Source organism: Chiloscyllium plagiosum, unplaced genomic scaffold (assembly GCF_037043375.1).
Source record: "Chiloscyllium plagiosum isolate Xiang-an unplaced genomic scaffold, Cpla_swu_hap1 HiC_scaffold_22, whole genome shotgun sequence".
In the NCBI taxonomy this organism is placed as follows: domain Eukaryota; kingdom Metazoa; phylum Chordata; class Chondrichthyes; order Orectolobiformes; family Hemiscylliidae; genus Chiloscyllium; species Chiloscyllium plagiosum.
Genome location: NW_028270160.1, coordinates 47,762,561 through 47,778,116, shown reverse-complemented (window position 1 = coordinate 47,778,116; position 15,556 = coordinate 47,762,561). Strand labels below are relative to the sequence as shown.

The following is a 15,556-nucleotide window of genomic DNA, read 5'->3' as shown; positions in this document are numbered from 1 at the left end:
TTCACAATGACCCAGAGATCAATATCACTATCCCTGGGTATATCCTGTCTAAGAAAACGTCAGCACCATCAAAGGTGGTGGTCATGATGACATACAGATGAGAAGGACTTGTTCTGAGAATCTATACGTTGACTCTGGATCCGATGAAGTCTCATGGCATCAATCAAAAACGCGCAAGAAAACCCGAGCTATAACCATAAACAACCACTTCCATTTCACTCCACTGATGAATCAGTATTCCATCATGTTGAATGCCAATTGAAAGATGTACTGTGAATAGCAAGGATGCAGAATGTACTTGGATGTAGGTCTTCAATGTCCATTACCAAGAATGGTTTAATTGTACTAATAGTGACTGAGTTGGACATGTCCTTAAGATCATACTTCTATACTGGATCTCTGGCAAGTGGTGTGGGAATCAAAAAGAAGGAAAAACCCACTTAGTCCTCACCAGTTAACCTGTACCAATGCATCTGTCCATAACAGTACTGGTAAAATTTGCCACAAGGATCGGTGCTGGGTCCACTACTTTTCATCATTTATATCAATGATTTGGATGTGAGCAAAAGAGGTATAGTTAGTAAGTTTGCAGATGACACCAAAATTGGAGTTTTAGTGGACAGCAAAGAAGGTTACCTCATATTACAACAGGATCATGGTCAGGATCGTCAACCTCTCCCTATACCTTAAATCTTCCAACCCTGGCAACATCCTTGTAAATCTTTATATAAATGACGAAAAGTAGTGGACCTAGCACTAATCCTTGTGGCACTCCACTGGTCACAGGCCTCCAGTCTTAAAAGCAACTCCCCTCTGCTACCCTCTGTCTTCTACCTTTGAGCCAGTTCTGTATCCAAATGGCTAGTTCTCCTGTATTCCGTGAAATCTAACCTTGCTCATCAGTCTCCCATGGGGAACGCCTTACTGAAATCCATGTAGATCACATCTACCGCTCTGCCCTCATCAATCCTCTGTTGCTTCTTCAAAAAACTCAATCAAGTTTGTGAGACATGATTTCCCATGCACAAAGCCATGATGACTATCCCTAATCAGTCCTTGTCTTTCCAAATAGATGTACACCCTGTCCCTCAGGATTCCCTCCAACAACTTGCCCACCACCAACGTCAGGCTCACCAGTCTTTAGTTCCTTGGGCTTCTTCTTAAACAGTGGCACCACATTAGCCAACTTCCAGTCTTCCGGCACCTCACCTGTGACAATCAATGATACAAATATCTCAGCAATTACTTCCCTAGCTTCCCACAGTTCTATGGTATACCTGATCAGGTCCTGGGGATTTATCCACGTTTATGTGTTTCAAGACATCCAGCACTTCCTCCTCTGTAATATGGGCGTTTTTCACGGTGTCACCATCTATTTCCCTACATTCTATATCTTCCATATCCTTTTCCACAGTAAATACTGATACAAAATACTCATTTTGTATCTTCCCCATTTTCTGCGGCTCCACACAAATCTCCTGTCCCCTTTTTGCCCTCCTGATATCCCTCTTGAATATATCCTAAGGATTCACTTAATCTATCCTGCCTATACCTGACATATGCTTCCTTCTTTTTCTTAACCAAACCCTCAATTTCTTTAGTCATCCAGCATTCCCTATACCTACCAGCCATTCCTTTCACCCTAACAGAATGTAATTTCTCTGGATTCTCGTTATCTCGTTTCTGAAGGCTTCTCATTTTCCAGTCGTCCCTTTACCTGTGAACATCTATCCCCAATCAGTTTTTGAAAGTTCTTGCCTCATACCATCAAAATTGGCCTTTCTCCAATTTAGAACTTCAACTTTTAGATCTGGTCTATCCTTTTCCATCACTATTTTAAATCTAATAGAATTATTGCAACATTTAAAAGGCATCTGCTTGGGTATGTGAATAAGAAGGGTTTGGAGGCATATGGGACTAGATTGGGATGGTATATGTGGTAGGCATGGACAAGTTGGACTGAAGTGTCCGTTTCCGTGCTGTGCATCTCTATGACTCTATAAGAAGCAAAGTACTCATTTAATACTTCTGACGTACCCTTTGTTTTAGTGAGTAGGTTACACTGCTTATTTCTCATTGGCTCCACTCTATCCTTCACTAATGTTTTAATATTAATATGTTTGAAGAACATTTTACTATTTGTTTTAGTGCAGCTTTCTATCCTTTCCTCATGCTTTCTCTTAGTCTTCCTTATTCTAGCCTTAGCCTCTCTCATGCATTTGAGATACTCTTCCTGATTTCTATTGTTGTTAGTATTCCAATATGCATAATTTGCTTTCTTTGTCTGTCTTAATTTTTTCATCAATATCATCAGTCATCCAGAATGCCCCAGCTTTGGATACACTGCATTTATTTTTCATGGAATGTCCCTAGTTTGCACCTATTCATCACTCTTTTGAAATTCTCCTGTTCTTCATCCACTGTTTGATCCACCAAAACACATTTCTAATCAAATTGCTTCTATTCACTGTTAGAACACTAAAGTCTGCTATCTTCCAATCTGGAATCTTAATCATTCACTGATTTTTATCCTTTTTTAAATATTATATTGAATCTTATTATATTATGAATGCTATTTCTCAAAAGCTCCCCAATTCTGACATTTTCTACTTAGCCTGCCTCATTTCCTAGGACCAGATCTGGCACAACTCTCACTATAGAAGGATTGGAAATGCACTGTTCCAAAAGGTTCTCCTTCACATACTACAAGAATTTCTTCTCTTTTGTCCCCACACTCTACCTTTCTCCTAGTCTATGATAGGGTAATTGAAATCATTACCTATCTCAATCCTACTTGTCCTGCCTGATCTGCCTAAAAATGCTGCTTCGACTTCCTCTTCACTATTTGGGGGTCTGTAATAAATGCTGAACAAAGTCATCACTCCCTTTTTCTCACCTCCAACTAGATAGATTCTGAGAGTGCAAGCTAACGTCAGCTCTGAAGAAGACTTATCTAGACTTGAAACATTAGCCTGCTGTCCCTCCATGGATGCTGATCTACTGATTTCTAGCATTTTCTGTTTTTAGTACAGATTTCAGCATCTGCACTAATATGCTCCTATACAGATTCTGATTCAGGAACTCCATTTCATTCAAGGGCGATGATATTATCTTTGACCACAACTGTTACACCTCCTCTCCTTTACCCACCCTGTGTCTAGTAAAATCCTTAAAACCCAGGATGTTCGGTTTCTAGTCCTGTTCCGACTTGAGTCATGATCCTATTGGAAGTGGATCATTTTGGATTATTTTTTTGTTCACTTTCAACACTCAAGTCTTCCCTAACTTCTTTATCCGATTCCCATCTTCTCTCGTTTTCACTCTTAAGTCCACCCCACAATACTACTTATTCTCCCACGCAAAAGATTAATTCCAAGAACTGACTCAATAATTGAAAAGCCTCTGTCAAAAATAAGGTTTTGCATAAAAAGATGAAAATTACAAGCTGTGCAATAACATTGTATTATTTATCCATTAAATTGTCTTTAATGCCTTCTAGTAATTTCATGTGTGTTCTTACTGGTGGATCAGAGTTTCTCCAAAAGCCAAATAGATTATAGTTCCAGCCTCAGGCGACTGACTGTGTGGAGTTTGCACGTTCTCCCCGTGTCTGCGTGGGTTTCCTCCGGGTGCTCCGGTTTCCTCCCACAGTCCAAAAGATGTGCAGGTCAGGTGAATTGGCCATGCTAAATTGCCCGTATGTTAGGTAAGGGGTAAATGTAGGGGTATGGGTGGGTTGCGCTTCGGCGGGGCGGTGTGGACTTGTTGGGCCGAAGGGCCTGTTTCCACATTGTAAGTAATCTAATCTAATCTAATTATTGAAGTGAAGCTGTCTGCTTAACAAAGGAATGCCTTTATCTCTCTGCAATCAACATTCTACAAAAATGTATTCATAGAGGCCCTACAGTGTACAAGCATGCCCTTTGGCCCTTCCAGTCCACACCAACTCTTCAAAGAGCATCCCACCTAGACCTGCCCCCTACCCCTGTAACCCTGCATTCCACATTGCTAACCCACCTAGCCTGCACATCCCTGGACATTATGGGCAATTTAGCATGGCTAATCCACTTAACCTGCACATCTTTCGACTGAGGAAGGAAACCGGAGCACCGGGAAGGAAACCCACGCGGACTTGGGGAGAATGTGCAAATTCTACACAGACAGTCACACGAGGCGGGAATCGAACCTGGGTCCCTGGACCTGTGAGAGAGCAGTGCTAACCACTGAAACATTGTGCTGCCCTTATTGCATTTTCAGAAATCACAAATTGCACAATTTTGTATTCTGCTTATAGGGCAGTTGTTAAAGAACAAAAGACTTTACGCTTGAAGAGGAATGTTAGTTGTTAGTAAAATAAATATGACTTTTCTTCCCTATAGCTCGATGTTCTATGCAATGGGGAAATAATGGGGAAGGATCATACATTGGAATTCATATATATGACTAGATGGAGACTCAGAGCTGAAAATGTAAGTATGTGTAAATAGTTTTTAAATTTTTAATGACTATATATTTAAAAATTAGTTTTTCATCATTGATTGTCAGGATCAATGGAGGCTTCATTCCACACTGACAATGTTTTTTGAAAACAAAGATTGAATATGGCTTAGGTCCAATTATGTCATGAAGCGTAGTTTTTGTTCCTTTATGCAACATTTTAAAATCTTTCTGAATAAGTAGTATTGATATCCAAGTACATATTTATGTGCAAGAAGTACTGACGCCTTAAAATAAAGAACTGCAGATGCTGGAGATCTGAAACAAAAGCACAAATTGCTGAAGAAATTCAGTAGGTCTGACAGCATCTGTGGGAAGAAAGCAAAATCAACGTTTTGAGTTCAGCGACTCTTCATCGCTGATAGTAAATCAGGACAGAAGAAAAGTTGACTAACTGAAAATAAGAACTAGCAGTAGAAGAAAATGTTTGAACTGTACTGAATGCAATGTATATAATGTGATAATGGGCCTAAGAGTACGTGAGAATGAGTGACTGTGCTAAAAGCAACCTATGTCATAACAGGACTGGGTGTGGGCTGGGTAAAAAACATGGATGAATGGAATCAGGTTGTAAAGTTATTGAACTTAATATTGAGTCTAGGACTCCTCGACAATTATACATTCGAGATTTATTGTGTAGGCCAGCACATTTGTTACACCCAGGGATATCTTTAGTGTAAACATTTCTCACAAGGTATTTTGAGCTTGTTGCTGATCTTAGCTGACATTACATATATTTTCTTTAAACTGCAAGTGAATGAAGTGATAAATATTGTCATATGTCCCCACCACAGCTTTTCTGAAGTTGTCTGAATAAGTACATTAATTTTCCATGCAAAAATACTTTGCTGCTATTATGACTGAAAAAACAACAAATCTGCAAATGCCAGAAATCTGAAATGAAAACAGACATTGTTGAAAATATGCAGCATCTGTGGAAAGAGGGGCACAAGTCAATTTGGATATGAACCTGCATTTGAAAGATAGTTGGATACTAATTGTATACAAATTGGATAACATTATTTTAGATCTTAAAGGGCTAATTTGCAGTTAAGTTGCATACAGGTAAAGTTGCCATGGGGCTGCTCTCTCTATGGGATTATCAGTGATAGGCAGCATGGTTTTGTGCAGGGAAGATCATGTCTTACAAACCTAATAGAATTCTTCGAAGAGGTGACAAAGTTGATTGATTAGGGAAGGGATGTAGCTGTCATATATGTGGACTTTAATTAGGCGTTCCCCATGGTAAGCTGATGAAGAAGGAGAAGTCGCATGGGGTCCAGGGTGTTCGAGTTAGATGGATAGAGAACTAGTTGGGCAACAGGAGACAGAGAGTAATAGTGGAAGGGAACTTCTCAAAATGGAAACCTGTGACCAGTGGTGTCCCACAAGGATCCATGCTGGGACCGTTGTTGTTTGTGACATACATAAATAATATGGAGGAAGGTGTAGGTTGCTTCATTAGCAAATTTGCAGATGACATTAAGATTGGTGGAGTAGCAGATAGTGAAGGGGACTGTCCGAGAATGCAGCAGAATATAGATAGTTTGGAGAATTGGGCAGAGAAATAGCAAATGGCGTTCAATCCGGACAAATGTGAGGTGATGGATTTTGGAAGATGCAATTCCAGAGCGAAATATACAGTAAATGGAAGAGCCCTGGGGAAAATTGATGTACAGAGAGAGATCTAGGTGTTCAAGTCCGTTGTTCCCTGAAGATGGCAACGCAGATGAGTAGAGTGGTCAAGAAGGCATACGGCATGTCAGAGTTGGCAGGTCATGTTACAGTTGTGTAAGACTTTGGTTCGGCCACTTTTGGAATACTGCATTCAGTTCTGGTCACCACATTACCAAAAGGATGTGGATGCTTTGGAGAGGGTACAGAGAAGGTTCACCAGGATGTTGCCTGGTATGGAGGGTGCTAGCTATGAGGAGAGGTTGAGTAGATTAGGATTAATTTTCATTGGAAAGAAGGAGGTTGAGGGGGACCTGATTGAGGCCTACAAAATCATGAGAGGTGTGGACAGGGTGGATTGCAAGAAACTTTTTCCCAGAGTGGGAAATTACTTGGGGTCACAAGTTCAAAGTGAGATGGGAAAGGTTTAGGGGAGATATACATGGAAAGTTCTTCATGCCTGGGTGGGTGCCTGGAATGCATTGCCAGCGGACGCGATAGGGGCAGGAACAATAGCGTAATTTAAGATGTATCTAGACAGATACATGAAAGGGCAGGGAGCAAAGGGATACAGATTCTTAGGAAATAGGCGGCAGATTTAGATAGAGCATATGAATTGGCGCAGGCTTGGAGGGCCAAAGGGTCTGTTCCTGTGCTGTAATGTTCTTTGTTCACATTGGGGAGAGAGGATGGGTGGTGAGTTCAGTCTGAGGTTCACCATACTCAGATAAGGTTGGGACCTTCATGGTAACCTCAGCTAGTGCAGAAATTGAACCTATGCCATTGGCATCATTCTTTACTGCAAACCAGCCATCCAACCAATTAAGCTAACCAGGCCCCATGCAAGTTATAGTTATAGCCTGTGTTCCCATGATTTTATGCTTTTCGTCATTTTAGCTGAAGTAGGTTTTTAAATCCCCAGTCTGCCTTGATTTCTCTCCCTCAGTGTGGTAGAAATCTCGTCAGGAGTGGAATTCGTGCTGAAATTCCATACTATATATGAAATAGGATCATCCAGAGATGATATAAGCCATAATCTTTGGATCTGTGACCTTGTTGTTTTGAATGTTATGGGTGATTCAGAGATATGAAATGGCATCTGCAATGTAAGTGTACATATTCAAGTGAGAGTTGCACTAGATACCATTGTGGTAAGAGTGTAAGCACATAGTGAGCATGCACTGGAAGTGTATAGAATAGGCAGTCATGACAGTTTCACCTGTATTAATTAAAGGGAGCATTGACAACCTTGAGGCTAGTTGCTGACTTATTTCTACTGGTCTAATGTGATTATTTCAGCGTTTGGTGACTTCCAGACTTACTTAAAATTACAGGGTATTGTGAACACTTGTTGAAGGTCTTTGCCTTGACTTCAAGGATTCTGAACAAACCAGTTGCTCCCAGATGTAAAGGCAGCAGTATGCATTCTCACAATGTCTAAAGTATGGCAGGGAGGTAACCCAGAGTAGAACAAACTACTTGAAGGAGGCACAGGAGGAAGAGACAAGCTTTCATCAGAAGGCTATATTAGACAAAGTATTCAGGGACAAATGTGACAATCCTTTGACCTAAACCTGAGCAAGAAATATTTTATATGACCTCTGCGCTTAATTCAGGATATTCTCATTGAAGTCTACCTCCTGAAGTAGTCACAACTACAGTCTCAAGCAAGGAAAAGAAGTGGCTGTGAAGGTCACTATAATTATGAAGTTTGATCTGTCAGTCTATTTCCAGGCTTGGGCAAGCAATGCTTGTAACTTCATGTGGATTACTGACCACTGTTACTGATACTTAATTGCAAGAGCAGTGAATACATTTAATTCGCTCTTGGCAAAGAGCGGTGGGCAGAACAAGTATGCAACTTCACCAGGATTGCAGATTTCTCCATGTTATGGATACTTTGTAAGAGTCAGCTCTTAGATGTATTTCAATGAAAGGAATTCCATTCCCTGAATATACAGCTGGTGTGTGACCATATGCAGGGAACCATGCACATCAATGCCTCGGATTGACACAGCAGTCATAATGCCTTCGTCCACACCCACAGTAGCTGGTTTCCTCCTTGTGCCATAATATTGTATGCAAGCTTGCCAATGCACCAAGCATTTCATTGTGCATCCCGAAAGGTGTTCCTCTGTAGCTCATTCTATTGAAGTGCTCATCTGAGTTCTTTGACCTTCGGTAAACTGGCACATTTCACTACCCTGCCCTACTCCCAGATGATTTTCTCATGTCCTGGCTGCAGGCCACATGTGTCCAGTGTCTCGCTACCAGCATTTTCTCCTGTATGCTATCCCTAAATTATGCACGGTGTCAGTGTCTAAGCTGGAAGATGTGAGAGGGAGATAAGTTTTTTTCTTATTCATCACTGATTTCTTGGTTTTCTGCCAGCTGCTATTCCTCTGTGGCAGTATGGGTATGTGAAAGGACAAATACACAAAAGTCAGGCTGGGGTGAAGTGAGGAAAGCAAGAGGTGCTTGCTTTCCCCATCTATAGCTTGTACATTAGAAAAGATTATGGGACGAAGAGCCAGTGGGGTGTGAGACCATGGTTTGGGATTGAAGGTACCAGCATGTTCTGTTAATTCTGTGTGGTAATGACTGCTCTAATGCTTGGCAAGCACCATCTTCTGCCTGGTAGTATGCACAAAAAACTGCAGATGCTGGAATCCAAGGTAGATAAGCAGGAGACTGGAAGAACACCGCAAGCCAGGTGACATCAGGATGTGGAGAAGTCTAATATAGCCTTCGGATGTGGGTTATATCTGAAACGTTGACTTCTCCACCTTCAGATGCTGCTTGGCTTGCTTTGTTCTTCCAGCTTCCTGCTTGACTATGTAGTATGGACTTGCAACTACCCTAGTAACATCCTGATGCCTCCATACATTATGTGCTACTTCTGCGAGAAAGAGGGAAATGTGTTAGTGAGTGTGTTGAAATGCTTTTGTGATGATTAAATGTCTGGCACTGTGTGCAAGCTATGAGGTGTTGAAGTGAGACTCATAATAGTGCTAATTGTGTGAGGAAAAAGTGAATTGTAGTGATGATATCCAAGTGGTGATTGATAGAGTTTGTGGATAGGTCAATGATGGGGTATGGTTCATTGGTCATTGTGTAAGCTCTATAGTAGAGTTGATGGCATTTGAAGAAGATACATCCATTGATAATGGCTATTTGTGAGAGGTCTTCAATCTTTTGCAGCATTGTATCAGTGCTTTTAGGGCATAACTCCTAGAATGAATAGTTATGGTCCCTAGTCCCACAGGATTTGCAAAGTTTGTTTGATTCCCTGTGAATTGGACATACTTTTCCTCAACTTCATCTTCTGCATCACAACTTCCAGTGTGCCACTGGAAAATCTTGAAACTGCTCATATTGTGCTATTAGTGAATATTCACCACACAAAAAACACTTTTACTATGATATCGAGTAACCACAGTGCACTTCTTTAAAAGGTGCAGTCTGAATTTATGTAATACAGACTAGCTTCAGTTAATGCTAGTCCTTCACCTTTGTTCAGGTCTGTAGACATTCAATAGCATGCTTAGCACTGGCTGTGTGCTACAATCGTTAAATTAGCAGGTAGCTCAATGTTGTGTGCTATCTGCATCGGAAGCAATGAACGCTGGCTAATCCCATATATATATATCACAATCCCTGCTCCAATTTTCAAACTGTGTCTGATTTTACTCCAATAAACTCTTAAGTTGTGTGCTAATGAGGGCTTTTAAAATCACTGACAAATCCTGGTCTTGGCTCCTGTGTCTCATTCTTCAGGAAGTCATGGGATAGTCTAATTTAGCACAGGGCTTCTATCCAGCAAATAGCACTGTGATGAGTTAATAGTTATTATATCAGTGAGTGCCCACATTAAAGTACAGTGCAATAATTCATTTTAATAGTTGCGTTAATCCAGTTTGAGGAACATTCGAATTTCTATTCCATGAAATTTGGCAATGCCATGTGTCTGTCTTTCCAAAACTGTATACAGTAGTTAGCTGTGCTCAATAGCAGCCCTCTTCATCTGCCTCAGCAAGATTGAGCCTTTGGTAGGGTTGGCCACACCTCCTTATGCAGTGAGGTGAGACTGTCTAACTGGTTTTGTTTTATCTATCCAACTGCAGCTGGATAATTATCTACCATGGCTTCTCTTCCTACTCGTGCCTTGTTACCTCTTAAAACCCCAAGAATCTAATCTTGGCCTCAGCTATTTCTCATTAACCTGTTGTCCTTTAATACCCTCACTTTGAAGATACCATGTAAATTGCATAAAAACATCGCTAACATCTAACTCTATTTCACCACCGTCTGTTTTGACCCTTGCACCACACTTTTCGACTCTGTACTTGAAGTGGTCCAACATAACTGGATTGTACTTCCATAGTTCATTGTAAACCTGGTTTATGCCAATTAAAACTGTTTGGAGACAGCAGCATATTGTCTTTACTGTTCATGTAGTTCTCAGGAAAAGTGAAGCATAGCTAGAATTGGCAATATTCATGCCAAGCCTTTTCCTCTGTTATTGGAACACTGCCGTAGTTTCTTCAAAGGAGTAGATACTTTTGGTCATCTTTCATTATGTCTTAATCATGATACTATTTGTCTCTATATGATTTGCTAAATGAAGTTCTGACCAATATTATTGCGGTCTTTCTATGCTGATTCAGATATTCTGTCTTTAATGTTTGTTCACCTTTAATGTAAGCTCACCCTTTACTTTAGGTCCCCAGATGTTTCCATTTGTTGTTGAATTTCGCTTTTCTCTTTTCAGACAAGCAGCTTCAGCAACATAGGAACAGAACTGGGCCATTTAGCCTATTGTGCCTGCTCCACCATTTAATACAAACATTTCAATGCTTTTTACCCATATTATCCCAGGAATCCTTTATACTATTGGTGATATAGTCAATCTTAATCTGTACTTCAAGTATGCTGAAAGACTGAGCTTCTCAACCCTCTGGAGTAGAGAATTCCAAAGGTTCACCACCCTTTAAATAAAAGGAAATATCCTTAACCTGGTCCTAACTGGCATCCCTTTTATTTTCATATCTGGACCTCTATTTCTAAACTCCCCTACCATGGGAAAAAACTTCCCTGCATCTATCTTGTATTGGTCTTTAAGTATTTTGTAGAATACAATGAGATCATCTCTCATTCTTCTAACCTGTAGAGAATACACACCCAATTTGTCCACTCTGTCTTTTCATAGGACAGCCCCCAGCAAGTCTGGTGAATGTTCATTACACATTCTCCATAGCAGTAATATTTTTCCTGAGGTAAGGAGCATACAGTATTCCATGTGCAGTCAAACCAAGCTCCTACACAATTGAAGTAAGACTTCTCTATTCCTGTACTCAAAGCCTTTTAAGATAAAGGTTAACATTCCATTAGTTTTCTTTGTCTCTTGCTGCCCTGATATATTTGCCTTATATACAAGGTCACTGAGGTACATTTGTATATCTATACTTTACAACCTCTCACCATTTAAGAAATTCTCTACACATCTGTTCTTTATACCAAAGTGGATAACATCACATTTTTCAACATTACTTTCCATTCGCCATGTTCTTGTCCGTTCACTAAGCCTGTCCAGATCCTCCCGAAATCGCTTTATATCTTTCTCAATATGCATTTCCACTTAACTTTGTATCATTTGCAGATTTGGAATTACTGTGTTGGTCGTCTCATGCAAATCTTTGATATATTTTGTGAACAGCAGGGAGGCCACGTACTGATCCTTGCAGTACCTCAGTATTCACAGCCTGCCAATGTAAGAATAACCCACTTATTTCTATTCTTGTTTGTTACCTATTAACTAATACTGATGCCAGTACATTACATGCTATCCCATGAGCTTTAAGTTTGCTAACCAACTGTGTGTAGGAGAATTTATCAAACCACTTGTGAAAATCTAAGCATACTACATTCATTGGCTCCCCATGATCAACTTTGTTAATAACATCCTCAAAAGATCCAATAAGTTCATCAATATAATTTCCTATTCACAATTCCATGCTGTCCAAAGATGTGCAGGTTTGGTGAATTGGCCATTCTAAATCTAAATTGTCCATCGTGTTCAGGGATGTGTAGGTTAAGTGCATTAGTCAGGGGAAATGTAAAGTAATAGAGTAGCGAATGGGTCTGGGTCAGATACTCTTCAGAGGGCCAGTGTGGACTTGTTGGGCCAAATGGCCTGTTTCCACACTGTAGGGATTCTGTGATTCAACATGAATATGGCCAATCAGATCATATTATCCAAGTATCCATGCATCACATTCTTTATAATAGGTTCTAGCATTTCCAAATCAATAGTAATTTTGAAGATAATCGCCAATGCATCAATTACTTCTATAGCCACTCATTCAGCTATTAGGTCCCTGGGACTTACCAACTTTCATCTCCATTCATTTCTCCAATTCAGTGTTCTAACTGATTTCCTTCAACTTTTCATTCTTTCTAGTCACTTGGAACTTGAATTCTGGGAAATTTATTGTATCTTCCCAAGTAAAAACAGATAGAAAGTAAAAATTTTGCTTCTCTACCATTATCCTGTTTCCCATCATAAATTCTGCTAACTTTGCCTGTAATAGACCCAAAATCACCTTATCCAAATGTTTCCTTTTTATGTACTAATAGGAGCTTTTACAATCTGTTTTCACATTTTCAGCTGGATTGGATTTCTCGTTTCCCTATCGTTACCAGTTTCTTGCTATATTCTAAAAACTTCCTGTCCTCAGATTTACAAGTATTTTGGACAACTTATTAAGCCTCTGCTAATACAATCTTCTACTTCTTTTGTCAGTCACAGTTGACTGATTCTTCATATGTTTTTGCACCTTGAAGGAATATATAATTGCTGTAAACTATGCATTAGAATTCTTTAAATGCTATTCACTGTCTGTATATAATTTTTCAATGCATTTTCCCAGTTCATCTCAGCCAATTTTGTGCCTTATTCCTTCATAATTTCCCTCATTCAAATTTAACACCCTTGTTTCTATGGAATTATCTCATTTTCATGCATAATGTAAAATTCTATCATTTTATCATCATTCATCCCTAAAGTTTCCTTTACAACAAGAATATTAAATGGTCCTTCTTAATTTCATAATATTCAATGTAAAATAGCTTGTCCTCTGGTCAGCACCATAATATACTACAATAGAGAATTAATCTGAGAACACTACTACAGAAACTCATCCCCTACAGCTTTAGTGCCCATTTGGTTTACCAGTCTTTACAGATTGAATGACCTACGATTACTGTATTGCCCAATCTCCATGTTTCTCTCACCACCATTACTATTTGGTGGCCTCTAAGTAATACCATCCAATATGTATTGCTCTTTGTTATTTCTTAGTTCCACTCAAATAGATTCTATGCATTGTTCTTCCAATCTGAGACCTTCCTTACTAATACGCTGATCCCATTGCTTATTATCAGTGCAACTCCACCCTCTTTTCCTTCTTGTCCATCCTAAACATAAAATATCGTTGAATTTCACTTCTCATTCTTGGTCAACATCTGGCAATATTTCTGTAATGGCAATTTGTACCTTTAGATAATCTGTCTTGGTGCAAAGCTGTGTGCATTTGGGTAGAGTGCCCTTAATCTTTTTGATGTAGTTCAAAGCATACTTAATGCCTGGCTTAGTCTCCCTGGTGATTTTTATTACTTCTTGTTATCAACTTTATTTCCTTCCAATTATGATTACCCTCAAGTCCCCACTGCCTAACCAACCAGTTTAAACCCACCCTTAACAGCACTGGCAAATCTCCTTGTCAGGATATCAGTCCCAGTCTTGTTAAGATTCAACTGACAGCTTAGACAGGTCTCACCTGCCCTAAAACCAGTCTCAATTCCTTAGAAATCTGATGTCCTTTCTCCTGCACCAATCCCTATACCAGTTCTCAAGCCAAAAGCTAGGTGAAGAGAAATGTAGGTCCCTCACAATGAGAAACAGGAGAATTTATAATGGGAACAAAGAAATGGCTGACTAGCTAAATGCACACTTTGGTTCTACATTCACAAAGAAGGAAACAAATATCATACCAGAAATGTTGAGGACTGAGAGGAGGAAACATTTCCTCATGCTGAGAATGGTGAATCTGTGGAATTTGCTCCCACAGAGAGCACTTAGGGCCAAAACATTGTACGATTTTAAAAGAGAGTTGGATATGGTACTTAGGGCTGAAGGAATCAAAGATTATGGAGGAAAAGCAGGAACAGGTTATTGAGTTGGATGATCACCCATGATCTTGATGAATGGCGGAGCAGACTTAAAGAGCTGAATGACCTACTCCTGCTCCTATTTTCAATGTATTCAATTGATAATACTCTGGTTGTTATGCTTACCCGCGTAGAGCACTGGGAGTAATCCTGAAAACATAGCTCTTAAGATTCTGTTCTTTAATTTCCTTTCATACTCCTTGAAATCTGCTTTCAGTAACTCATCCCACTTCCTACCAATGTTGTTTATATCAATGAAGGCCATTATTTCTGTCAGATTGCCCTCCTGTAAAAGTGTGACCTGCATCCATTCTGTAATAACCTTGATCTTGGCACACAATGCTGCAGACATGTTTAATGCTATAGAAGTGCCTGTCTGCACCCCGTCTCTGAAATCCTTTACCACTATTGGTCTTTCATTGTTCTTCCTTCCCCCCTCTGTACAGCTGAGGTGCCCATAGTATCGTAGACTTAGTTCTGGCTGGAAGAATGGACTCATGGGACTTCGGTACTACCTGCTTCTCCTACACCACCTGGCGATCCCTTTTCCCTGTCTGCCTGCACACTTCCAACCTACAGTGTGACCACCTCTCTACCATGTATTCTTCTGCCTTGTGGATGATTGATTTAACTTTACTTTGCTATCAGTATTATTCCTTGCTGAAATCCAAATTGCTACCTCTTCTTTATAAATGGTATGTTTTATAGTTTTATATTTAATTTAATAACATCAGCTTCTCTTCAACAAAGCACTTACAGTTTTCCTATAATGTCATTCCTGTATTTTTGATCTCACACAGCCTGGCTGCTGTGTAGAGATGCATTCTGGCTATCTCTGTTCCTGGAAGGTGAGTGAAGGCCTGAACCTGGCCCTCTCTTTATCCATTGCCCAAGCAGAGATGTCTCCTTCAGGTCAAGAAAATTCCTGATCACCCAATTCTCCTCTCACCTGCACTTCTCAAGGGTTTTTTCATTCTTTTATTAATCGTTCGATTTTTTCAGGATTTGCATCTTGTCCTTGGCTGAATTAAGAGCAGTTTGCATTTGTTATGCCAGGTATTAGTTTGATGGTCACTCTGCAATGTTATTCAGCCTTCCTCTGTCTTCTATTGTGAGGTAACACAGTAACATTGGGAAAAGGGAAGGTGCATAACTT

The 15,556-nt window shown here is 39.9% G+C and overlaps 1 protein-coding gene across 1 annotated transcript in view; it reads left to right on the top strand.

The window, feature by feature from the left end:
• The window catches only part of pcgf5b (polycomb group ring finger 5b), a 182,903-nt gene that overhangs the window by 142,184 nt on the left and 25,163 nt on the right, over positions 1-15,556 (top strand). Inside the window, 2 exon segments of the mRNA XM_087999271.1 lie at positions 4,380-4,469; positions 7,069-7,073. Coding sequence (XP_087855397.1) covers positions 4,380-4,469; positions 7,069-7,073 — 95 coding nt within the window.